General features: G+C 42.7%; 1 protein-coding gene across 2 annotated transcripts; it reads right to left on the bottom strand.

Annotated features, from left to right (window-relative positions):
* Positions 1-597: 597 nt before the first annotated feature.
* UGP2 (UDP-glucose pyrophosphorylase 2) lies at positions 598-27,019 on the bottom strand. Of its 2 annotated transcripts, none has more exons than XM_075088387.1 (10): positions 26,888-27,019; positions 20,584-20,711; positions 19,930-20,037; positions 7,420-7,605; positions 5,854-5,987; positions 4,928-5,225; positions 3,668-3,865; positions 3,239-3,481; positions 2,684-2,788; positions 598-1,703 (listed from the first exon to the last, which is right to left on the bottom strand). In XM_075088387.1, the coding sequence occupies exons 2-10, from the start codon at positions 20,695-20,697 to the stop codon at positions 1,596-1,598; spliced, it is 1,494 nt and encodes a 497-aa protein (XP_074944488.1). In that variant the 5' UTR covers positions 20,698-20,711; positions 26,888-27,019; the 3' UTR covers positions 598-1,595. The 2 variants fall into 2 exon arrangements, with proteins under 2 accessions (XP_074944488.1, XP_074944487.1); XM_075088386.1 differs by lacking the exon at positions 26,888-27,019 and adding an exon at positions 26,285-26,541.
* Between the last annotated feature and the right edge of the window lie 712 nt (positions 27,020-27,731).

Raw genomic sequence — 27,731 nt, 5'->3', positions numbered from 1 at the left:
AAGATAGGATTTTCTAATCAAGTGTCAGTTGCTGAAGCCACAACCTACAGGATACAGTTGTGACATAACTCTTAGCAGTGACAGCCAAACAGGGGCCTTCTGGTGGAATGGGACAGTAGCAGGCAAACAGGCTCCTGTGGGATGGCTTCCTGCAGCCACCCAGCCACGGACCAGGCAGTGCCATGGACAGGGACTGGTTTAGGACTCTGCCGGTCACTCTGTAGCTCTAAGGGTACAGAGTGGTGTGTACAACACAAGGAGGGCACAGAAAACAGTGCAGGACAAATTTTAAAGTTTTTAGGCTGCTTATAAAAGGTTGCACCATTAAGGAAGGTACAACTGAAATTAATTTATTGAAGAGTTTTTAATACTACCTTTTAAGACTGGATGCTGCCAGTAACTAAGTAAAAAGTGCCTGTGTCTTTCACCTCACCTCTTTACCTAACCCTAGTCTGAGTGCCTAACCCTGTGACAACTATGTACAACAGAATGGTCTGCAGTGCGTGTGTGCCTATGGTGTCTTCAGACACGCATGCTTATCTGTTAGTGTAACAGATGTCATTCATTGTCAGTCAAAATAAAGCTATCAAATCACAATTGTTTTTAAAGACCAACTTCTTTAATGATACATACCAGTGTTATACTAAGCTTATAAAATAAAGTTGTCTGCATGTGAATACAAGAGAAAGACATCAATAGTGATCAGGACAGGGATTTTGATTCCTGTACAAATTCAGAAATGACTCAAGAAAAGATAAATTAACATACATGGCTGTGGCAGCAGGAACATGGGTGTGGTCAGCACGAGCCATTTATTGAAAAAGAGAGGGCAGCTCAAGGATTCAGATATTAACAGGAGATCCAGTCTTAAATGGGATGTGAAAAAGCAACCACCACACACAGATACTGAGGCATTTCTCTCGAGCATTAGATTCTTTGGGCAAGTTTGGAACACTGACAATTCAGTCTCTCATGATGCAGAAATGGAGGTACTGACAGCCTTACCCCAGTATCTTGACACACAACTGGGGCAGAACATCCTGGTGTAGTTTGTGGGGTTAAAGAGGGCTGCAGAGTGGGGTGTTTGTGAGCACATGAAATACAGGGGGTTTAACAGCCCAGTTAGCAGTAGTGAAACATTTGGTTTTTCAACTCTGCCTGCCACTTATACTTCATAAGTAAGTCACATGAGTAGCTAACCATGTTGTCCCACATGTATTGCTTCACAGCTTTATTTCTGCAGTTGCAAGCAATTCAAAACTACTAAGGGTCAGAGGCAAGCCTCTTAACGTCTTATCAAAGATCTGTCCATCTTACCTCAAGACAAACAGTATTGCACTTCAAGGTTATATTAACTGAGTTACAGAATCTCTTTAAGGACTGACTGAAGCATTACGCACATCCACTGCACTATGTGTCTGCTTAAAAAGATAAGCAAGAGAAATTAATTTTAAATTAATACTGCAGGGTACTGTGATGATGACAAAGCGTAGGCCCTCTGTGTACTTATATTTCTAATGCCTAAGAGGTTCTTCCCATTAACGAGGCTGGTTTAGCACAGCAGTGCACAGAACCTGCCGCGCCTGTTCACTGACTCAGTGGTCCAGGATCCGAAGGTTGCCAGACACAATTTTGTTCTCTAGCACGGCTCCAGCTGGGATGTCAATTCTGTCACCATGATTTGCAATGATGATGACGGTTCCCTGAGTTTACAGAAGAGAAAGCAAGTGATCAGAAACTTTGTTACCTCTTGACTTGGAATATGCTAGAGCAGGGTTGCTCAGAGGACTAGATAGGCATCAGCTGTAACACAGCCAGATCCTGGATGCATTTAGTTAATTGCTTCAGAATAGACTTCCCCCCACCCCCAGAGATTTTAAACAAGCAATATTGGGCACACTGATTACCAGCATAGCAGATACTGTCAGCTTACATGCAGACCTGATGCCTTCTTTGAAGATACACCCCTGTTCTAAGTGCTCTTATCACATTTGCTTGCTTTTAGGTGCAGCAATGTTACCCACCTCGGTATGTGATGGTGCAGTTCACCATTACCACTGTAAGGCAGATTCCCCACAGCTGGGAACAGTCACATGTGTGACCATGCAGCCTGACTATAGCCTAAGCCAGTTCACATGCTGTTGGTTGCAGTCCCACCTTGCACCCATCTGTGTCAGCAGCTATGCTAGCCCTGACTGCTACAGGACCATGACAATGTTCTGCCATGACTGGCAGATCCTAAGGAAGAATTGGCAGGATGATAAACTAACTTGGTCAGCTCCAACGTTTACTAAGTCTAGAACCCTGAACTGATAAGGTGGGGCCTGTGGCTATAAAGACAGCTCCAGAGGTGAGGTGGTGCATGCCATGTAGAGATAAAGGACAAAGATATAAGCAGTGTTTTGAACACAGAGTCATGAGGTCTGTGGTGTTTTACAGGGTCATAGACAAACCTCAGCTCTCCCTGGGACTGTACAGAGAAGCAGCTACACCAGTAACACCCTGCACTCAAGTTGTAAGGGTCAGCATTCAGTCTCAGCCTCTGCAGTCCTTGGGCTGGTTACTTAATTCCTGCGAGTGCCTCTGTGGACTGTGTGTAAAGGCACTGACTTAGGCAGGATCTGTTATCAAGGAGCAGAGATCAGACATGTTTATTGCAGGATCGTCCCAATTACACACTCACCTTTAATGAAACATTCTTCCCAAATGTAACATCACCTGAAACTGTAAGATGATCCAGCTCTAGCATATCTGGAATACTTTCAAACCTCCGCAGGTAATCCTGAACCTTTGGAGAACAGAAAGAATAGAGACAGTTTAAATCCATCTGTGGATTAAGACAAGTGCAGGATCCTTTTGGGGATCTCTCTGGAATCTGCCTCTACTATAATAAAGTTGCTACTTTGAAAGCAACACAGTATTGTCATTGCTGCCAGCGATTGCTATGAGAAGCAGTGAGGGCAGCATCCCAAAGTTGGACAAACCCTAGAGACTACACACAACCCAATTCACCCTTCTGTTTCATCAGCTGACAGGGTGAAGGAGCCCTGAACAGCAGGATGACATTATGCACACATGTTAAGCTGTTTGTATTCTAACAGCCTAACAATTCTTTACAAAGGACAAAGGGAATGCCCAAATGAGCAGAGGTAGGTAGAAAGTAAACCTCCCTTTTAACTTATTGCTATGGACTATTTTTATTCAAAGATTAAAACAAAGTATAATTGTAGGAGTTTACCTTTGTGAAAGAACTTCCCAGTTTGACAAGAGGTACTGTTGGAAATTCACGCTTCTCACTCATTGTTAGAGACCCAGCATTAAGGCTATACAAATTTGACATCACAAGCAAGAGATCTGATGTGGTCTTAACAGGCAGAAAACGACTACGAGGTACATTTATCCCGAGAGAGTTCTCAAAACTCTTAATAGCAGCACCAACTGCAGTCTCCAGCTGGATAACATTCAAGCCTCCATCCAGAGTCTGGAAGAGAAAACTCACGTAAACACAACCAGCAGGTAATGGCACTCAGAACTAGAGACAGCCTAAGGCAGAGCTCTGCATTTACCAACAGACCAGCTCCTTTTTGAAGGCAGCAGTCCGTTTAGTTACCTAGAAACGAACAGTTCTTTTGAGTCCATTTCCTCTAAAGTTCTACTAGCTGATTACCTTTGGGTTAACAATGATCTCCATGTCAATAGCGTTTTTCTCTTGCAGCCTTTTAATCGCAGACAGAGCAATCCACAAATTGTTGGTATTGAATATTTTGAATTTTGACACAGACTTGAATTCATCCACGTGTGCTTTTGGGACCTGAGCTATCTCCACCAGCCTCAGCTTGTTTTCATATTGCGTAAGTGTGCCACCCTGCAAGGGTCAAAGCAGCAGCTTTAAGTCCTGTTCGTGAGATGCCAGAGAAACCCTCCCCTCACCCCAAACAGACACACTGTTTTGTTGGCATTTAAAGTTGAACCTCAGTGAAAACATGTTGCCTGTGTTCATCTACCAGGTTACTAATTATAGAGTATGTTAAAGCACAGTCAGATCTGTCAAATGATCATGTTTCAGCACTCCAAAACAGTTAATTCTTGTCATGAAAATTGTTGAGAATATTTTGCAAGTTGTCAAAAATCACCTTCAGCAGTACTTTGGTAGATTACAGAGCAAAATCTAAATTAAATCTAATCATTCTGTATTTGTGGCACTTATTTCAGTGACCTGACTGTATTGTTACAGTGCATTTCTGTGGTTTTATAGGACTACATCAGAGCTTTCTTAGAATATGTAAGGAATACAGAGGAGATAATGTTTCCTCCCTCTCCTCATATTTAAAAGGATAGAAGCAAAGTACAGTTACGGCACCAATTACTGCACGCTGGAAGTATTTGATACATGGCCACAAACATTGTACAAAGTCCAGATCTGACAACTTGTCAAAGTCAAGCGGTTAGTGCAGGAGCAGATTGGCAGCTACACCAAGCTGCGTTGTGCAACGCACGCCTTGATGGCTGGGTGAGTAGCTTAGGCAGTTTTCAGTCAGCAGAGGTACAACTGCTGTATCCCAGCCTTCAGTGCTCTAATTCACCACCCCCAAACTTCTCCCTTCTATGACAGTCTGGAGAAGGTATGGAGGTTGTGACCTGCACCCTACAGAAATCCCTTGTGTGAATCCATCAGTCAAGTCCAGGCTGTCCTTGCCTGCTGTTGCCCAGAACCTAGATCCAATTTGTTCCATGAATTAGAACTTTATAAACTTGCTGATTTTGTGCATCTCAAATTAGATCACAGCTGATGTGTTAAATGGTGCCTGAAATAGCTATAAGAAGATTTAATGTAGTCTGAATTCATGCATCCAGAAGAGACAAGAGGCTCAGATTTTCACCAACATGCCAGGCATCCAGACAGACTTGCACAACTATTTCCTGTTACCTTCACATCCGCCCTGGTTTTGTTTGTGACTTCCATGACAAATTCACAGCGTTTTCCATTGGGTGGGTTCATAAGATGGTTAAGAATGTAAAGGTCCACAGTGGCACCCAAGTTATCTATATTGGATACAAAAATATATTCCTTCCCTTCTGCGATAAGGTTATCCAGCAGACCAGAGTTATAGAAACTGGCATAGATATCTCCATGGCCTGGGGGATACCAGCACTCTGTATTCTCTCCTGAGTAAGACACATCCTTGGCTATTGGCAGCAGAGTTTCCTTGTTAATTCTAGGATACCTGGGAAGACAATGGGTTTTAAGTTGTCACCAACGTCAGACTACCATGGAGAAAACCAAAATACAACAGTAAAGGTGTAACTACATGGGCTTTTTCATACAGCTTTTGAAGACGTGCTTTCTAGGTTAGTGTAAATACCCTGAATTGAAAGACCCGCCCAAATACTGCGCTATCACTGAAGCACTGCAGAATGCAATCTCTCATTCAAGGATTTAAAGCCGGTTTTCCGGCCATGCTGTAAAACAGCTTTCCTCCAAAATGCAAGCTCAGAGCACGCCAAGCATACCTCTGACATCAGCCACTTTAGAGATTGTTCTTCTCTAAAGCAAATGCCTCCTAAAAGCAAATTCAGGAATCAAGTGGCCAGCGTCCAGTACACTTTCACAGGCTTCTTCAAAACCGTCCCCCCCAACACACCCCTCTCCCTAGTTTTAATACATTGCCTTTGTCTCTTCTTAACACCCTCATGTTTCAGTCTTTCAGAGAGGCCCAAAATAGAGACTGAACATGGGTACGAAGACACTGTTGCTGCCTCAGCATCTCAAACTAAAAACCCACACCATTTGGGATATGGAGAAATGCAAGCTGGTTTTTCCTTTCACCCCAAGTGGAAAAGTTTTTTTGATACCTGCTTTGATTAAAAGTATATATCTTCACACGGCTGTGACTGTATTTCTGCAAGATCTTCTTTGTGTCATCATCAGTGTTGAAGGAATTCATCAGAACAAGAGGAACATCGGTGTTGTAGGATTTGTTTAAATGCTGAGATGGGAAAGAAATGGTAAATTCAACATGTATTAGCTTTAACTCCTGACACCTAAGATTTTGGGAGAATTTGATCAAACAGACTGGAAATAACAAAACACATGAGGTAAGAGAGGTGTGCTTATGATGACAGAAAGTGTAATAAGTCAGGTGAAGGACAACAGATTCTTCTAAGTAGTAAAGGCAAGGCCCACAATAATGTATAAATAATCTTTGTTCTTAAATCTGCATCAAGATTTAAAATTTGAAAAGCACAATGCCACAAAATGATTATTTTAAATATTAGGCTACTGTTGATTACAAGCAGCATTTTTACCCTCAAATTATTAGTCTGTCAGGGTGAAGTTTCAAAACCTTCTCTGCACAGTAAACACTTTTGAGCCCTCTTGGCAGGCTATGAGATGGACAGTAGTATCAAGACTACATAATGAACAAAATGTCACCACGTTAATTATTTGGGAATCTATAGAACGGAGCTGAAATACACAAGCACATTTCCATGTGCACAGCAAAGGCAAAAATCAGAAAACCTGACCACATTCCACCAAAAACAGAGCGCGCAGAAGAAAAAAGAAAATACTTCAGCGAGTTTTAAGTTTTGTGTATCAGATTGCCCTCGTCTGCTGGGCAATGTTCACGATCATTACCCTCTGGTGGAGTCAGAGACTTCCATAATGACCCGTATGAGAAAGCGCCCACAACGCCACAGGATTAGGACATTTAAGTCTGCTCTAGAACTGTAACATACATGGGAGAGTCACTCCACACGAACACCACACTGAAGCAAAAATTGTTGGAGCTCCAGAATCTGTGGAGCAGGCACGCCCAATTTCCTACTGTAATGACCACCTTAAGAATTATCTGCTGTAAAAGGAACATTCTGCATTAAAAACAATCTGAAATGTCCTCTCTCAACATCAGCAGCTGTTATATTCTTTTCTTTCTTCAGAGGAAAATGCCAGCAATTGCTTCCAGCATGAGAGTTTTAATTCGACAAGGAACTTGGAGCTGCTGTGAAGGGCTTTGTTCTAATGCACATTAAAAAAAAAAAAACGCTTTTAAAAAGCTGAACTTAAATTTGCAGCTGGAGGAGTCGGAAACAAGCCCAGGAGTTAGCCTTGCCAGGCTAGGTCCACAATTTGATTGCTCGTGTTTCTGGACGCAATCACCGTCTGGGTTGGTGTGCACAGGCTGAATTACACTTGTGCTAGCACGTGCAGAGTAGACAGAGTTCAGTTGCCAATTGCTCTGTCCCTTTCATGCCTATTCTTCCAAAGCAATTCTCCACTAGCACTGTGACCAGACCTTATTTCCCTCTGCTCTTCCTTTTGACAAGCCTCCACTGTGATGTCGCTTAAACAGTCATACAGCAGAAACTCAGTGTGTCTTGCTTCCTCCAACATAGAAAGAAAAGCCCATCAAAAGTTACCTCAATCTGCTGAACTGTCAGATCCAAGAAGGTGTTCTCGTTCCGCACCCCAATAAGACTTTTGGGGCCTTTACAACCCATGCTTGTGCCCAAGCCGCCATTTAGTTTCACGACCACCAGCTTGTTTAAGACAGAAGCAATGTTATCAGGCAGTCCTCTGGCCTTTATCTTCTCATAGGGCTGGATCTGTAAAAACAAACCAGCCAACCAATCAGCAGTCAGATATTTAGAAGGAAATTGTTTTCTCCTAAAACCTTTCAAAACTTAAAATTTGGCAATAATACCCACAATTGTTTATATGATTTATGACACTAAAGAACATTTGCAAAATGAGTCTACAATGAGCTGATCTGTTACATTACAAACAACCCGATTTATCACTACAACATCTTCTCTTGAGAAGTTCTATAGACTTTGTGACACTAGTCACTATCAGCTTCATCTAGATGAAAAAAATGTCTCTGTTCTTCCAGGTAGAGGAAATTTACTCAATAGTATTACTGGCCTGACTCCAGCCATGCCACTTACCACCCTCCTCTTGCCTTGCAGAAGAGGGGGTCTCTGTGTGAGCCATCTAACTCACTTCCCCAGTAAGATGTCCCCCTTCAACCAGACCACAATTTAAGAACACAGGCTCTGCATGCAGGACAAAACTTTTCTTCCCCAAGCAGCTTAAACTTGCATTTTTTCTTTGATACTTTGCTCTGAGGTTGTCAGACACAACATTCTTGGCAAAAGGTTGGTTCTTTGAGTCAGTTGAAACCAATTTTTATTCCAACTACTAGTCCAATGTAATGATTCATCTCTCCCAATAGCATGCTACGAAGTGCAATAGTTCCCAGTTCTTATCTTGCTGTTTTCAGGATGTGTTCATCCAGCTCACATTACACCTTGCAGAAAGTCTTCTACCTTGCTGACAGCTATATCCTACAGGTTTAAAAATGGACTGTGGGCTACATTTGGGGCTAATGATGGAGAGGAAAAATCAGACTTGTAATGGCAGTGTGCCTTACATTAGGCATTACTTGCCTCCTAATCCAAAGCGCCGAAGTCAAGGAAACAAAGGTAACAATGCAACAAGTATCATGCCAAAACTGTTAGAACAAAATCAATATAATTATCCTTTAGCCTGCCCTTCTAGAGACTTTCCTTTGAAGAAAAGCCTTGGTGTTTCAGTGCTGTGTGTATTCTCGCAACAAGAAAATTATTTTAGTTCTGATAAGGGGTGTGTAATATCCACAGCTGATTTCCAAAAACAAATACATACAGAGTAGTTTTCAGAACAGTGTTTGCTTTGGGCAAGCCAGGCTCAAGTTCAAACGGAAATTCACATTGCACTGGAACAAGAGTCATGTTCGTCTCGGATGAGAGGATAGAGTCATTCTTACTTGGATGTGTGGGGGTAGAGAGCAGAGTTGGTTCAATTCCAGCATTTCAGTACACCACAGGCAGCAGATGAGAGCAGATCCCTCACATAAGGGAAATTCTGCCCTACACAGGATCTGGAAGGCTTACAGTATATATTTAAAGATAAGATCACTCCACAAGTTACAGCATAATGACTAAACTCTTATTACTCAAACAGTGGAAACTGGCCCAGGAGGAGCATCTCAATGCAGCTACTTGAACTCATTCCATTTCAAAAAATTTCCCAATGTGTAAGATATGTACTCCAAAAAAGCAAGCAATTCACTTAACGTGAAAGCCCTAATTTCTCACTAACATATTTTAAGCTAGTATGAAAACATTAAGTGTAAGAATAGCACCAGATTCCTTGTTGAAACATTATCTGTTGAACATTAAAAATTATGTCAATGTTGTGACTTGATTTTTGGCTCAGTGGGCAGTGTTACTGGGGAAGAAGACAAATTTTGATAGTTTTGTGATATGTACCCATCAAAACAAAGATATGCAACTAAAACGCTGAGGCTTCGTGAGCAAGCCTAGTAATTACTTTCTTTTAATGCAATTTTTAAAGCTACATTCTGCACAAACGCCAGGAACTTTGCTGCTTGTTTCAAGCAGGTACTGGGAACGTGGGTAGCCCCAGGCTATGCTGTTCCCAGGAAAAAAGGTAACATCCAGACTTGCTCATTACCCTATACTAAGATTTAACCAACACATTAAAGATAGAAATGTTTCCATCTATGTGCTCTTAACCAAGTTCTTGCATTCCTATCTACCAGTTCAGACTCAACTGTACTTCTCCGTGTTTCAAAAGCAGTAGAGGTTCCCTATGCCAAAACCGTATGGAGGTAAGGGGCTTTAGGAGCAACGCACAGACTATCCTAAGTGTAAAGTTATTGTTGCACTCAAGGTAAACAATTTAACTTGTAAGAGTAAAAAGGAAAATCTTATGTATTTAAGCTACCACTTTCCAGCTAAGTCACAGTCACAGACTTGGTAGTTAAACAGTTTTTATTCACTCTTTCAGCAGGCTAGAAGGTAGACATGGATTTACTGTGGCTCAGGCAGCAAGCAGTAACACAATCACTGCTGCAGTCTTCTGCTAGTAATAGGCTCTCCTTAGAGAAAGAAATTAACTTATTAAACAAAGCAGGTGATGTTGGCATGCTATTTCCCACTTAATCTGCAGAGAATGCTGGCCATAGAAACAACACACCATTTTAGTCATTGAGAAGCACACCGATTTATCAGTAAAACCTGCATGGATCAATAAAGCCCAAGGGAGTGGAAAACCAGAATTTTGATCCCTAGAAATTTACCTACATCGTCACAATTTGATTCACAAATCTAAGAGACAGTTTTCAAACAAGGTTTTGGGGGGTCCCAGCAGGTTTGATAGCATCTCAGGTTTGTATTGTATCACAATATTATGAAATAAAACACAATGCTTAAAAAATAATCAAAAGGACTGTGCTGGATTTCTGCTACCTTGAACTGAGAATTAAAAAACGTCTCCTTCCTTGTTAACTAGCTGGTTAAAAACAGCTCTCCAAGATCCCTTCGTTAAAAAGGCTGACAGCTTTAAATGTGTGGTTTAACTGATAACTTCACAACTCATTATGAATAATTTATGCAAATTCCTATGATAGAGCAAATATGTTACTGAAAGGTATCTTAGTTGGACCACTGCTAGGGAAGCAATATGGTAAAGTCTTCCCATTCCAGCTTTCTCATGTGAGGGTGTGACAGCATTCATTTCAGGCAAAAAGGTTCTTTATCTAGCAGTATCAAGAAATTAAACAACTGTTTTAATCACAAACACATCTTCACAATTAGTCACGCAGTGCCTAGAGATAACAGGATTGTGCCATGTATTATTCCAAGAAAAACAGGCAAGATATGAAATATTGTGATCAGAAGGGAAATATTAATCCCCTTTTGCCTTGGTTTTTTTCTCTCCAAGGCCTCCCCCAGATTCGCTGGTTACGATGTCTGGCCAACTGCAGCCTTTTCCCATTCCCCCTTCCCCCTTCCCTACCCCAAACCCTGGCACAGCTTCATGCCTCCAGGTTATAAATTCTACGCAGTTGCATAATCCAAAGATGACAGGAGGTTGAAATAAGTAAGGAAAAGACAGCTGAAGTTTATAAGACAGAAGGTGGAAAATAAGGTGACAGCTAGAAATGAATGGAGTCCCTGGGAAGAGGGGCAAAAGACCCTAAACCAGACCTCAAATAGCAGGAAATAAAACACCAAACCGTCAGTTTTCCAGTACAAAACTCTACCACCGGGCTCAGGCATGAGACTTCACAGAAGATAACAGTGATGCCCCGTAACATAAAAGTCGAATCAGTACCTCTTATCATATCATTCCTCTCCACATTTTAAATTTAACAGCAGTTATTTTGGACACATCTCCACAGTCCTGCTTCAGCAAAGGCTTGAAAGATGTGTAACCCAGGATAAGCAAAACTGGGAGCAGCCAAACATGGCTCCACAGCAGTTCAGGTATGACTGAGCACTGGGATAAAAGACCCATCATGGTGCAGCCCAAATGCCTGGTCTTCCCAGAGGGGAACAGCCTGGCAGCAGCTCCCAGGACTGGTGGGATCCCGGCTCTGCCCCATGCCAAGCCTGCTCTGCCCTGCACTGCAGTGCTCCACCCTGGGGAGCAGGCACCAGTTCCTAACCACAAGTTCCTCCAGCAGTATCTGCCCTTAGGTCTCCCTGAGGTAAGGCTCTTCACAGATTTTGCTTTGGGGTTTTCTGTTTGGTTTATTTTTCTTTTTTTTCTTTTTTTTTTTTGGCGGGGGGGGGGGGGGGGGCGGGGGGTGTGTGCAGTGGTGGGGATTAGGGCAGGGAGGTTTCTGCCTGCAAAGTTGGGAACTCAGCATCCTAGGAGATGTCCAAAATGAGTTACTTTGGGTGTTAGGCAGCAACCTGTTAATGCACCTCTTTTAATGCAGAAGATTCATTCATAACATCTAAACAACCCACAAAATATTTTTAAGAAGTTTAAGTCTACACAGACCTTTGGTAAATAAACAGCAACATCTGCACTTATATGAAATTGTAATGTTAAATGGAGAAGATGTAAAATATCTTGAAACAAACCAGTAGGTTTGTTTGCTTGGTTTTGAAGTTGCATATTCTCACATCAAAGATGCACAACGCACCAGCCTTGATGATTCCTGCTCCTTAAAGGGGGAAGAGGAACAGAAGCAGGCCCAACCTACTAATAGTTGAACTATTTCTACAGGGCTTGTACGCTTCCTTCCCCCACACCAGAAGTGGTGGGAGGTGTAGTATTGGAAAAGTCAGATCAACAACAGCAGCTTAATAAGGAAGACTAGCTGTAAGGTGAGAAACGACCTATCCACCTGTGAGGTCTGAAGGAAATATCCCTCCTGGCTCTTCTCCATTTAGCGATGGCAGGAGCCTACGTTTCTCTAGGCATCCTTAAATACTGTTGTTCCTCCTCCCCAAGTGGAGGCCCTGAGTTGTGTTCACATCAGCCAAAGGTTACTAAGCTACTAATACTTGACACTTGCATCTATCCTGGTTTCCAATATAATTCTGCCACATGCATAAACAATTGTTGAAAGAATAACAGGATGAGAAGGTTACTTAGTTGGGGCAGCTGTGGCAACCTAGATAAACATCGTGTTGAAGCCACTTCCTAAATACTCATATCTGCTGATTTCAAAAAGGACCTTTTCAGATTGCCCACACAAGCACTTTATGTTACAGAGGAACACTACGGCCCTTCATTGGGAAACTTATGACCGGCAATAGAGTTATTCAGCTAAATTAAGACAGAGAAAGCTTTCAAGTCTGCAGAGTTGTTTTATTTATAACTTAGCCAAGAAGCTCATTCTTTCCAGGAAGTGAGATGCAGAGAACTAGAAGACTAATATTTAGGAAAAAAAAGAAAGCAAACAGAACATATACGCATATGCTGTGTGTACACACACAAGCATATTCTGAACTAGAGAAGGCTCTTGAAAATATTCAGAGATGACAGTAAATAAGGACTAGAAGAGTCAGCTGCTTCAGGTATGAGGAAGTGGGAAACAGATTATACATGCAGTACCTTTCCTTAATTGGACAAGAAGGCCAGACTATAAAGTCTACTCAAAGGGAAGCTTGTATGGCAATCTTCACAACAAATAAAAACTTTATCACTCACATAATCCTGCCTCAAGGGATTGCCAATCAGCTACAGCTGACCTGAAAACACCGGCAGTTTATGGAGCTTGTCACCAGTAAACCCAAAGCTGCTGCATGGCACACCCTCCACAAACAGAAGCAACTGACCTAAGTGAACCACTGCACAATGATAGCAGTAACAACAGGTCTAGCAATTAGTTATCAGCAAGCAGTTCTGTAACCAAAGAGAGGCACACGCTAGACTGATCTTGCATCAGCAATGCCTTAGCATCCCCAGACGTCTCTGTTCATGCAACAGAGCACATCAGCACAACTGAATTAACAGCAGCACTGTCCACATCTATCAGAAAGTCACCTATTAACAGCATCCACCACATGTTCTGCGTGAAGACTTCAGCAATCCCTAACAGGACTGTGTGGCAAACAAGACAACTTCATCTGTTCCCACAGCTCACTGCTTCAGGCAGTCCAGAGCAGGATGGCTGCTGCATTGGCATTACACCACCACGAACATTTTATGAGGCTATTAAGAATGAAACAGGTGCAAGGGACAGAATCTGAAGGCCACAGAGGCCAGGAACACCTGGATCAAAACCACAGCTTCAAGCCAAGATGTAGCAACAGGTTTGCAAGTCAGATCTGGTCGTCTAGTCATTGCAGATCTAGAGGACAGAACAAGTCAAAGGAACCTTTAAACAGAACAGGATTTTCTCCATTTCAGATTTATTGCTAAGTGGAAGCTAGGGGAGGATGGAGAAAGGAAGGATACAAAGAATTGCACTATTCCAGCTCCAACTGGAAACTGCACCTTTTTCACCAGGCACGCCAAGCTATCAAAGAGAATTTACACCTTAGGCACTACCTTCCAACAGCTATGGCTGTGCTAGACAAGAATAATGGAGGCACATTCTATAAGGCTGCGGTAAAACTGTTTTCATGCAGGAGAACTCAAAGTCCTTTGCATCTCATGCATCACTTCCCTTCCTTTTACCCTTCCTTTCCATTAAAATTAAGACTACATACAAGAAAGTCCTTTAGCAATCTTCTAGATATATGGAAGGATCTTCGATATAAGCAGGTTTGCAGAATGTTAATATGCAAAAATCAAACTGAACTGGAGCTTTTTGATCTAGTGCAATCCCTCTCTTATTCCAAATGCATATCCGTTCAGGAATACCATCTGTTCATAGTTAGTTTATTCTATCCACAGCTCATTTATTCTGCTGTATTTTCAAAAGGAAACACGGAGAATAAATGAGGGAGGCAGGACACGGATACAGCACTTCAGCATTGCAGGATACATCTGAACAAACTATTGAAGGTAAAAGATTCTGAAAGTTGCCAACGTGGTTTTGTCAGAAAGGCAAGGACAGCTGATACAGCACAAGGGGTCATGAATGTAGGAACCAACGGCAGATTTCCAATTCCAAGCACACACTGAGAAAAATTAACACACATGCACATATCCTCTCAGTTCTTATCTAAAAAGACTGTCATCCTACTTACAGAGTAAGCAACTCTAAGAGCAAACACTTTTTTACAAAGTGCTTTTGCTAAACACTGTTTTCACTCTGTAACTACACTGATCCTTACCATCCACTTACCCACAGACCCTCCCAAAGGTCAATACTGATATTAGTTACTCAAGGGTCAGGGTAGCTACATATCGTCAATGTAAGATTGTTCCCCAAAAAAACCCCACACATGGCTACCATTTCTGAGAACATACGCAGGAACTTCATTCCAAAGCTCCTAGAACTTCTCAGGAACAGAAGTGTGCAAAAAGCACAATCTCACTGTGTTTTGTGTACAACAAAGATTGTGTTCATGCTGGGTAGACACCCTTAAAAACAACCATTCTTCTCATTAACAAAGAGATGGTAAACACTGATTTTAATGTACTGAAGGTGTTTCAGAAAGCTTAGCTAACAATTCACTATCCAACAAGATCTAGAGCAATTTATACTTGGTGCTGGGTAAATTCGGGAGAGAAATGTGACTAGATCCTTACTCCCTGCCATCATTTCCTGTCCACTCTAAGGTCAATACCACTCCGTATTACACTGGAAATGGATTTAAAACATTTAGGTTTGAGCTTTAGTTGGGTGGGATGCGAGTCACACCCACAATGTTCAGACACCCTCTGAACAGCCAAAGAAATTATTTCAACTTTCAAGTCTCACCAAGTTCTTCTTGCATCACTCACAATATAGCTCTCCAAAAAGAAGCAAGTCTGCCACTCAGTTCAGGGCCAGACTGCCTCAAAATCATCTGCTTTTGCTAAAGTGCCAACCATCCTTTTATGCCTTCACTATCATGTCCGAGACTAGCTTATGCAGCTCAGAGTAAAAACCATCCAGGCCCTCCGTCAAGGATTTAGCTCACTGGATGTTGCATTGGCTACAACACAAATTTTGTAACTCAGCCTCGCTGAATATTTCAATTTCTTTTGGCATAGGCATTGGAAATGACAACTTGGCAATGAAGCCCTGGCTCTTGAAGGGCCTTTAATTCAGAGAATAACAAATGTCAGGGACTCAAATTCAAGCAGGATCCTTGCAGCATCAGGACTGCCGGATGCCAGTGCCATCATCTAGCAGTTCCAGTCACATGTAGGCACTAATATGCAGCTCTAAGCATACACAGAAGCATAAGAAGTGCTCCACAGTAACAAAAATCAATTCTTGCTCTAAGGGTTTGGAACAGTGGACTTGACAATTAAGCGCTGATGGGGAAATATTTCAGGAACAAAAACGGGTAGGGATGGCATGGCTTACAGATGCATGACTACAGTGTTACTCATTTGAGACATGTCTCAAAACTGCGGTTTGGGATTGTTCTGGGATGACATATCTAGCTTCTTTTGGTTTTGCAGATGATGTCACTGAAGTGATTTTCAGAACAGTTTGCACAAGGCAACAATGGAGTTTGACTAACAGATTCCAGCATACTTCTGCTGAAATTTGTTTCTGAATTTGTCAGAGACAGACAAAATGAGTATCAGGGCTGTCATCATGGGTAGACTGGAAAGGGATACATACACCCGTATTAGTCAATACGTACTTAGAGAAGAACAAGGACATATTTACTCAGCGCCAAGGGACAGTTTTAGAAATAGCACCAAGTGAACCCTTAAAGCTTGTTTCCAGAGTTTAAGATTAGGAAGACTTTTGAGTATTTGAGTATTGAGTGTTGCTTTTGAGTAAGAGCATGACATTCATTCCTTTCCTTCATAATATGGTTCACAGAGATGACAACTTGAGCTGCAAACAAGAATCTGACCACCAGGGAAACAAAACCTCCAATAGACAAGCTCCTTTCACACTCACATTGCTTCACATGCGCTCTTTACATCCTAGATGAGGTTTTGCATCGCTACTCTGAGGTTAACTTGATCGCTGCAGTTCCTTTGGAGGCCTTCCAGCAGGACTTTGCTATTGCTTCCAGCTCAAACAGATCACTGCAAACTACATCAACAGGGTTAATTACACTTGCCATGTCCACATTCTTTACCTCGTCTCCTTGTTAACCAGCACTCTAAGTACACTTTCTTCTATGAAGACTGTAACAGTAATGGGTCCTAACTATGCCAGCTATCACTGTAAGCCTTTGGACACATGGAAGCAAAGCTTCTGCAAGGAAAAAAAAATTTACCAGTGTAATGTGAAATGGGTACAATTTGCCTGCCCATTGGTATTAGCTGTTACCATGATACCATGGAGGTCTGTGATGAAATTTCCCATTGCAGAGTAAAAAATGGAGGAATACTAGAAGACAATAATTTCTATTTCAATTGACTGACAGGAGCCTTTTCTTGTCAGTAGAGGCTTCAAGAAAGAATAGAAAACTACAGTCAAAGAAAAAGTACAATGGATAACACATCATATGACCCACGGAAGTCTAATCAGAGATTCTGCTCCTGCATAGCACAGTCCCATGACATTGGGCAAAAGCCTGAAACACCTTTCTGACCCCTAATCCAAAAGTCAGGAGCAGATTATATAAAATAGAAAATTAAAAGACAAAGCCTATAAATGCAATAAACTATTCGGGAACTTTTAAAATCTGTTAAAAATAAACAAAAAACCCAACAACCCCACATTTTGTCACATTTTTGGATGCTTTTACTTTTTTTATAGATATACGGACACTTGTACGTATGCATATACACACACACATATACTTATATACCTAAACACATACTTTTAGCTCTACTAGATATGAGCTAAAGATTACACATGCCACAATTCTCAGCACTTTGGACTGACCAAGCAGCAAACCAATTCTCCAAAACAATCACTGGCAAATACATTCATATTAGGGAGAGTAGGTTGTTGCTTTCTAGGCCATGCTACTTGCAGTGCAAGATTCTCAAAAGCAGCTGAGCACAGCACCACCTTGTAAAAGAAGGTTATCCGAACAAGACATTGCTTTCAAGATTACCAACCAATTTCCTAAACGAGTCTTGTGTGTACCATCCTCTGTGCTGTTCTAACAGGACCAGGAGGAGAGTACACTATGAGTTTTTATAGCTAGGAAAAGAAAAAATCAACTAGAGCTAAACAAAAGCACTCAGAGAAAACCTGCATTTATTCACAGATGGATACAGGTCCCAAAGAACTCAGTACCGCAGTATTTATTCTGAAGCCCTTCTAAAATTATCACTCCTTACCCCTTCTAAAAGCTCCTACTGTTCTTACCTATACTAATTACACTGATAATTCTGGAATTCTGGTGTTCAATAAATCAATTTTTATCTCATTATTCCACAACTCATACCCCTCAGCAAAGAATAATTTGGGAGAAGTTATACTGCAGGTCACCTGAAAAATGTTTCACGTAAGACACATTTCACTCTCCATGGTAGGTCCCCTATATGACTTAAAAGAGGGTGGAGGCAGAATAAACATAAGCAGGCTTTGACTTTGGCAGGAAAACAGAACTCTTACAGTCAGGAAAACAAGAAAAGAATAAAAATATTCAAGAAAATTGAGTTTGCTCTCAATTTTTGAGAGCATTCAACCCACCTCCTGTCAGATCAGGAAGTCTAAGTATCATCTTAACCAAGGAATCCTAGAGCAAGAGATATTTAATATGAAGCTAAGGAGGGACAGAAGGACATTTGTGGGTATTCTTCCCTAGCTTTCTTCTGTGACATCTATCAAGTATGATCATTTGATTTGGAGTTCATGCTAGGAAGCAAAATTTCCTCCAAGATCATGCATCCATGTTACCTAAGCCAAAGTGATCCAATTTTGCAGGAGCCTTACCATTTTGGGGTTTTTTCCGCCCCCCCCTTTTTGGTCAAAAGTTGGTATATAGCTAAGGGACAGAGATGAGAATAAGCCAGTACAGGCCATAAGGAAAAGAGATACTCTTTCTAATCCTGCCCTCCTTCCAGCCCTCTGTGACCTTAAGTTAGACTGTTGTCTAACTTCTATTTTTTAGAGCTTGCCTTGCCTGGGAATTTCCCATCAGTCTATTTCAGTGTCTTACAACCCTCCTGTCTGACATTTGCTCCCAATGTCCTACCAAGTAATTTTCAGTCCTTTACAGAACTTGAAAGTTTTTCTGCTGAAGGTGTGAAAACTTTAAAAATAGATAATAGCTCTCCCTCGCTACAAAGCAGCCCATTCATTCGCATCAAATTGCTGTCATTTAATCCCAGGCCTTTTCTTGACACAGAGAACAGTTTATTCCTTTCCTTGCTGCAACTACCTTTTTACATATTTGAAAGACTTATCACTCCCCAGAGTCTCACCCCTCTAGACTAAAAGCAACCCCCTTTTCTTCAGCCTTCCTTGTAAGTCACGCTACCTAAAACTCCAGTTTCTCACCTTGGCCTCTTTATTGATGGTGGATTTTTCTCTCCAAAGCAACACTTCATTCAGTGCTATAGTACACAAGAGAGAGACATCACAGTTTTCTGAAGCTAAAAGAAAACCTTGTTAAAGGGTAAAACTTGTTAAAGCTCAACCTTGGAAAAACCCTAGACTTGCTCTAAAACAGCATCATTCTTCCGACGCTTCAGAGAGCAGCACTGCGTCTGTTCTGGAAGTAACTGGACAGCCTGCCTTTCAGCTGGGAACAGAGCCTCAATTGAATCACCACAGAGAGGCTAAGAGAAACCACAAATGTGTGAGGACACAGAAGTCCCACAATATGCCAAGACCACTACACACTGGGAAAAGCAAGAATTCATAGCACAACTACACCTTTAGTTACACAGGAGTCAAAAGACAGCCTAGGGCCACAGATGAATCAATAAAATTAGGTTAGGTTTAATAGGAAGTGTTTATTTCACTACCAAACAGTACTGAAAAAAATTTAGTGCTTTTTCAGCAGCAGCTCAAGTGGCAGGTTATAAGTTATAACAACATAGCTGACATTAGAAAATTACACTCAAACCCTCCAGCTGACTACTTGTTTTGGATTCCTCGCTTTTACTGAGTTGCTGTAGTCTACAGAAGTTGCTAAATGAGCTATATAACCCAGCCCACTTGCCATATGTCCCTTTCAAATTATTTAGCAGAATAGATTGCTGGAAACAGTCTCATCTGAGGTGCACAACCTTCTTTCACAGGCAGGAGGGAAAGGGGAACAAGGGTCCTACCTACTTCCCCTCTAACATAAGTTACCATTTACTCCAAAAAAGGTACCAAATGGTAAGATGGCATCTGCCCCATTTTGTTCTCCTGCTCAAAGAACTAACAAAATAACACCAAAGAAATTGACACATACGTTAAGCAGGACCTGATGTTCAGGAACACATACTACATATGTCAATAAATAATTATTTTTCAGTTAGAACCCAAAAGTGTTGTCCTACATGATTTTACAGACCCATGGCAGTTCTATGGGCGACTACATCTGCCACAAGCAGCAATTATCGGTTTTATGTTCCCTACAGACTGTCACTTCATCACAACTTACAGAATCTTCTGGTGGTCTCTGAATCTTCCCCCAGTCCACAGATGGTCCCTTTTCTTGTAAGAATCTATGAAATAGCTTCTTAAATCCTTCTAGGTCCTTTTTAGCGTGCTACAAAGAAGAAATGCATTAGTTAATGGTGGTAGTTAATGCATACCTATTCAATCACAGAAGCATTTCTACAAACTTGAAGTACAACCTATTCACAGGAGTAATTTTATCAGCACTGAAATAGAGACATGCTAAAATTTCAGTAAAATTCTAAAAAGCACTAAAAGCTAATTTCCACTAAAACTGAAGGTACAAAACCAAGTAGGATACCTAAAAGACAAGTCTTTAGTCAAAATCATAACCATTAGAATTTGGCCCAACCTTTAGGATAACAGCTTTACCCTCCCCTTCTGTAATCCATTTAAGATTACATAGCACCTTTAATAACTAAAGATGATTACGCACTTAACTCTGTCACCCAGCTCATAAGGAACTGAAAGTCTCCTACTGACATTGTATCCAGGCTACTCTTCCATACAGGATCAGAGTACATCTCAAAAATAAGGATCGTGGTATTCTGTGATTTGTCTGCCTGTAGAAAATTTGCCTCAATTTTCTGCATCTAATTTCCCATGCTTTGAGTTGAGTCCACATCATGATCCTTACCTCTAGCTCATTTGACGGTGCGGTTGCAAGTATCTTATCAAGTTCTACTTTCATGGAATACTCCAGCTCTTGGCGAATGACTTCCTGAAACTGTGAAGTGCCAGCCTGAGACATTGCTTTGCTGAAATCTTAAATGAAAATTTAAAAAATGAGTTAAAGGAAAAGAAAACTAACTTAGATGGCAAATAGTCTTCCATTTTCTTTTAAAAATAAACTCACATAATCTAGTCTCATTTTATCACTGTGCTAGCACTCCAGGAATCTGGAGTTTTTGTTGTTAGTAACTTGGAGAACAGACCTTAAATTGGGGCCACAGACCAACCCCCCTTCTCTCAAAACTCAAAAAAGTCCCAAAAGATCAATGATCCATCTCAAGAAGCGTCCAAAGATCCACAACGGTACACTTTTTTTTGCTACAGAGCCAAAGAATTCACATCCTACCGCATCAACATACTTTAGCAAGTAGAAGTGTGAAAAACCTTTTCACTAAAAAAATTTTTATGTATAACATTGTTATTGAGGGTATCCTTCTGTTCACACAAGTAAATAAAAACATATGCTTTAATTATTTATAGACTGCTCTTTCACACAATCTTCAGTTTGTTCCAGTAAATATTCCCTTACTTTACCGTATTTTCACACTACAGCATGCATTTCAGTTACTAAGCAACCTAGAAAATTAGCCTGTCTATCACTTTAGCATTTGTTTTGCTTTTGAAAGCGATAAGCTCCCTAAACGTGAAAAAGAGTAAATCCACAAATGTTCTATACAGTCCACATTGCAGAAAGAAACAGGAGATAACATGACTTTATTTTCCAACAGAAAGCATTTGAAGCAAGTGTGTTCTCAAAAGACATTCTGAGTATGTTCTCTAAAGACCTCAGTTAATTTAATTTCTGCCAAATCCCTTAAGTAATCACTTCTCTGTAATGCAGACAGTGATGTATTGCCAAATATAGCTGGATTTTAGAAACACCCTGAATAGTAGTGCAAAAGGGACAGGAGGAAACTTTACAAGCGAACAGAGTGATACTGCCAGAAAATATTGTTAGAAGAGGAACCTGTGTTTAAAGTTCACTTATTTAGAACATGTATTAAAAGGCTATTCTATTGAGAATGTCTAAGAAAGCCAGAAGCAGTTCATTTTAATACAGTTTTTATTTTGTGTGGTTTTTTTTTAAAGAAGGTGTATCTCAGACTCAGTGACATTATCTCATCCTCACTTTGAAGTCCACAGAAGCCATTTTCCTGACTGCGCTGTTTTGCAGGTAGGGGAGGGAAAAAAAAAGGACAAAAAAAAAAGACAGATAATGCTGCAGTACACATACTGTGTGTGGTGCAACACAGGGGAAACGCTCATCTTAATCTGTACAATGAATAATAGGTTGGTTTTTTTAATCAAATGCTTCACTTAGTAGTAAAAACAGGTAATAGTTGAAAGCCTGTTAGGCATATCTTTCCAGGTCAAATATGTAAAAACACGCACAGCTCTTCATTAGGAAGCACCTTCTCCTACAGTAAAACAAGGAAGTCTAGACCAGCTTAATACCTTCATACTGAACTGCTACATGTACTGTCCTTTCATTCACACATTTCAAATCGATGTGTACTCAAACACTGTTTAAACTTCCAGAGAAACAACTGCTAGGAGATACTTTCAGATGTTTGTAATCCTCCCTGCAACGTGCTGTAGTGCATGACTTCTCTTACAGCAGGAACAGTGGCCATTTCTCACAGTTCATCAGCCTGTAAAACATGTGAACCTCCCAATATGATGCAACGCATCTCCAAATAAACTCTGCAAATATCAAGTATTCAACACAGTCATCTGTGCTGTTAAACACATTGAGGCTAAGCAAGGCAGAGCCAAGCTAGCAACTTTCCCAGGCTGCCATGTAAGTAGGAAAACTTTTTTGCTCATATTAGCCAAAAGACTTGTATCTGCCAGATAGAAGCACTCAGAGATTAAATAACATCGCAAACAAATCAAAAGAAAAAGCTATCATAAGAGTAAATGTGTGATAATGTCCTAGTTTGTTGCTTTTTTGTAATACTATAAATTCTCCACAACTTAATAAGCAAATCCTAAATGCGTTTGATCACCAACATCCTCACAGAGAAGCAAGGCAAACCTGTTGCTTTTTCCAAACACCAAGCATCAAGCATGCAGACCAGCCAGCTAGATGGGGCATTTCTCACCAAAATCCAGGCTGCCAAAGCTATCAGCCCTGATGGCTGCACCCTTCGTTGGCAACAGATAATATTTAGGCTTTATGTTGACCATTTAACGACTACTGCAACCACTCAGTTTCATCCAGATTCAACATGCCAGGGCACAGTTGCTCAGGGAAAGCATTATTAGTGCTATTAGTACTATTATTATTTTGGGGAAAGAGAGAGGAAGGACATGACTGGAGTCCATAAAAACATGCATTTGCCTTGATGCAGGAAAACTATCCATTCTGCATACACGAGAATCTGAATACCGTAACTCAAAGTTTTTCTGCTTTTAACATGCCATTGTAAGGCAGAGGCTTTTAAGCTTTTTTCTTAAGATATGTCCACCAGGATTTAGACTGGATGGGGATCTAAGGCACTCTCTAAAGGCTCCCCAAAGCACAACTGCAACAGCAGCATCAGTGCATCCACTCCAAACAGAAATTATCTCCTCACTAGTTTTTCCTGTGTGGCTGCCCCCTCAGTTTTGGGGAAGAAGCTGATATTTATGCATCCCTGCCTACCACTAGTTGAAAGACAACTGCAGTGCTTTAACATGAGCTCCTGTTAAATTTAACAGCCCAGGTGAAGGTTTATTTCCCTTTTCACCCTAGCAGCAATGAGGAAGTAGAAAAGCCATGCAACTGCATATCTAAAATCAGCTATTCCCTACAGGCACGTAAAATTTCCTAAGGCTACAATGGAAAGTAGTTACTGCGCCTCTAAAAATCAAATGGGAGGCAGGGGTGTTGGATAATTACAGGAAGAGATTCCCAAGGGTACATATGTGGCCATGAACTCCCAAATTATTTTTAAAAAGAAATGCCCCTTCCAAGTTATTTTGCAACCAACGCCTCAGATTTCAGGCTAAGCCCACTTTTATGGGATCAGTATTTTTAAACACTCATCTGAAGGAAGAACAGGGTGGGCCAAGGTAGTGGAAGAGGCTCAGGGGACCAGCCCACACAGGAAATTAGCACAGAACAGAAGAGCATGACTAAATCATTGAGGCTTCAGAAAACACTGAGCTTTGTAAAAATGACCACCCAGAATACCTTATTTTAATGTCTTCAGTAAAAAGTACTTCCTTAAGTAGTAGGGAAAGGAGAGTTCTTTAATCAAGTTCATGGTGGTGTCTGAACCATGGAGAGTTTCACTCAAATGCTCCTGTGCCCATGGGTATTTCTAGCATGCTTTTGTGCTCTGCTGTCACTACTAACCTGCCCCCTGCCCTCACAGCATGAACTACAGCATATGGCAGAGTATTTGCAGGTTTATGATACATAACTTTATAACTGATGTATGAAAAACCAAAATATGATACATCAGATCAACCTAAGAAAAAGGAGGTCTTTGTACACTATCAGAAACAAAATAAGCAACAGATGTCCTCAGAAAAACTGCACAAGCACAGAACAGCGGTGACCCCTTACTTAAGGGTTTGTATGTATTTCCTTTCTGCCCTCCCTCTCTGTACTCTACACTGAAAGTGAAGAGGGCATGAAGATTGATTAGTTTTGTTCATTAATTCACTCAGAAGAGAATTTCACTGCCTTGGCACCCAGTATACAAGGACCCAGCACAGGAGAGAGTTGTCGGACAAGTCAAGCAAGAAGTCCCCCCACTTGTGAAGAAACTGGGGAACTTTTGGGCTGAGGGTTAGGAATTGTAATTACTTTTGCAATCCAAAAATGCACACAGAAAGACCTGCAGCAGAAAATTATTTAGGTCTCCTTGGAGCCAGACTACTTGCATAAAAATCAAGAAGGGTGGCCAGTAAGTTACAACACACAGCTGAACTTCAAACGCTCTATCCCTGAACATTGTGCTGCAGGTAGAGTGAATGCCTCAACTTCCACCAACTCCGCTGAAAGTTAAAGGCAATTTTTATCCCTGACAAGGATAAAAATCTCTTTAAATATACTATAATGCGCAATGCTAGTAAATATTACTTCATTTGATTTTTACAACTGAACGTACCCACTCAGCCTTTACAAATGTTTTTCTTTTCCTACTACTGGAGGGAAAATTTGTCAACATATGTTGGACTGAACCGTACATGAAGTGAAACCTATACGCTCTCTCTCTCTTTCTCTCCTGAACAGATGAGCAGGTTAGCCTGAGCTAACTCAGAAGTTTGCAACCTGGGAAGCCGTTCCTGCTGGCTACACACACCAAGAGTTTAGGTGTTATGGTCAGACACAGCTGGGTTTCTCAGTCTAGCAGCTGATCCTCATGCTAAAAATATCACTTGGCATTGGCAACATGTTTTAGTACTATTGGCTTGATAAAAGAGCACTTAAATGGTGGACACTATTTCTAAAAAAGCTTTTAAGATTCTCAAATCCTTGGTTGTATTTTAAAAACTGGTTGTGATCTTCACTTGGGTTTCTCCATCTTTCCATTTCATAAATAATACCACTTGCCTGCAAGATGGCTACCTTCAGCAGTAGCCTGAGATAAGCCAATTCCATTTTAAAAAAATACAGAACGTATTTTTTTAACATATTTCACAGCAAGGGGCTTATCGTGATAACTTTCAGAGAGGCTGGCTGAGCCACGAGACTGTAACACTTCTCCCCCTTCAGCTCTCCGCACTTTGCCCAGGTGCCACAGGACATCTGCAGACACTCAATGCATTTCCCAACAAGTATTGCAGAGTCCTAGACACCCACTGAGTGAGCAACAGTGATTTCCCAAAGCCTGTGAAGGCCCTCTGTTTCCTGCAACATCCAAGTTCATACAGTAAAAAACCTTCTCATGTTCTTTCTATAGGCAGTGTTACGTTTGTTAATAGATAGCTGCATAGATTTATTTTAAGGAAACCTACAGGCATGGGTTTCATTACAAAAAGCACACAAGCTAGGAATATCAGCAAGGAGGGAAAGAGAACTGCCACAGCAATGCACCAAAGTAATTTTTCTTCCCAAAATGACCTCTTGTGGGCTGGTTTGCTATTTCGCAATAAAGGAATCTGAAACTCAGACCACGTACACACATGCTCACACATGCAGAGAGTAAAGGAGAGGGCAAGAGCCTATCGGGATCAGAAAACACCAAAATACACTCAATCCTCTGAAAAAAAGTGCAGACGCTCGACCTCAGTGCTCTTTTTCCCCCAACTTTATCAGGCCTCTTAGTGAAGGTGGGAGATTTGCACTTGCAGGATCCCCCTGTACGCTCCAGATCCTGCCTGTGCATGAGCCGCCGATAGAAGCCCCACCGCTACAACTGCCCGAGAGAGCCTCGCATCACCGGGGTAGGGGAACCGAGCAGAGCAGAAACGGCAGACGCCCTGCTGGCAAATAACAAGTAACACTTTGCGGAAGCCCTTGCACGTCGCAACTTAGCTGCTGATCGGGCTGCTACACCTACCGCTGCCTGTACTCTCCTGGGCTGCTGGAAAGAAAAAAAAAAAAAAAGCAGAGATCTATATATACGCAGCCAAAGAGTCAAAAAAATTTACAAAGCACGTAAGCTTACCTTTCGCGAAAGACGACATTTTTGCTCTTTAATAAAATAAACACTCTGCTCTTATAAATACAGACTGAATGGGGTTTGGGGTTGGTTTATTTCTGCCCCGAAGCTGGCCCCTGCGGAGGCTGGCCGCCGGCGGTCAAGCAGCTGCGCGGCGGGGAAGCGGCGAGGAGAGAGAGAGACGGCGGCCCCGGCCCCGGTGCTGGGCGCGGCCCGCCCGCCCGCCGCGCTGGCCCCTCAGCCGAGCACTCCCTCCCGGGCCGGCGGGCGGGAGGCAAACCCCGAGCAATTTAAATTTCATCAATGAGAGAGGCGGACCCGCCGCGCCCCGGGTTTCGCCACCTCCAGCCCTCCCTCCCCGCCGGGCTGGGCCGCCCGCCTCCCTGGGGCCCCCCCACGGCTCCTCCCCGCTCCGGGACCAGACCGGACGGGACGGGACGGGTGCCCGCCGCTCCGCGCGTCCCGCGCGGCCGTTAGGCCTGAGGGCGGTCCCGTCTCTCCCTCAGGCGGCGGGGGGGCCGCGAGGGGCCTCCCCGCCGCCGCGGCCACCCCCTCACACCGCCTCGAGGGGAGGAGGGGAGGGGGGGGCGGCGGTTCCGCCGTACCCACCTCGTCGCTGCCGGCACCGCGGGCGGCGAGGGGCGGGGAGCGGGGAAGGGCGGGGCAGCGGCGCGGGGACCCGTGTGCCGCGCGCGTGCCCCCGCCCCTCCTCACTCCACCTCTCCGGCGATGGGCGGGGCGCCGCCGCTTTCCCGGCGGGCCCTCGCGGCCGCGGCGGAAGTGGGTGGGGCCGGGCGCTACGTCCCGCCCCACCGCCGGCTGGAGGGCGGGGTGCGACGGTGGTTTCCCCTGTGGGAGCTGGGTACTTGGGGCGGGGCGGCCAGCGTAGGGCCGGGCGCCGGCGAGCGCCTGTCTGTCCCGGAGGGTGGTGCGCGGCTGCGTGAGGCGTTTCCCCGCGGGCGCTACTCCGGGAGTTTGCAGCGGGGCTGAGAGCGGGGGACCTCGCCACAAAAGCCGTTCGCTCTTCACCCCGCTGGTCGTCCGAGGTGCCTCGGCCCCACGGAGACGCGTGGAAATATAGCGCGGTTGCTGTCCTCTTGCGGCGGCGGCCGTCCGAGGGTAGGAGCTTCGAAAAACGGGCCTCGAAGCCAAGATCAGAGGCAGTTCCGTACAAAATGCCCGTAATATTTCTGACGTATCGGGTTTATCGTGAATTTAAGCACCCCCACCCATGGCAGAAAGGCCTTTCAGTCCTGAGGCCCTGCCACATTGTATGCCTGGGAGGTGCCACACCGGTGGAGTGCCTGCAGCGAGCAAGGAGTGCCGACGGCAGAGCATCACTTCTGAACTCAGCTGTAATTTCCCTCTTCTAATATTTTCCCCATTTTTGCTTAAACACAATTCCCAGCAGTGGCTGGGCTTCCTCTTTTAAGATGTCAACACCCAATTATGG

This window comes from Phalacrocorax aristotelis, chromosome 3, assembly GCF_949628215.1.
Source record: "Phalacrocorax aristotelis chromosome 3, bGulAri2.1, whole genome shotgun sequence".
In the NCBI taxonomy this organism is placed as follows: Eukaryota; Metazoa; Chordata; class Aves; order Suliformes; family Phalacrocoracidae; genus Phalacrocorax; species Phalacrocorax aristotelis.
This window is presented reverse-complemented; position numbering and strand designations above follow the sequence as displayed.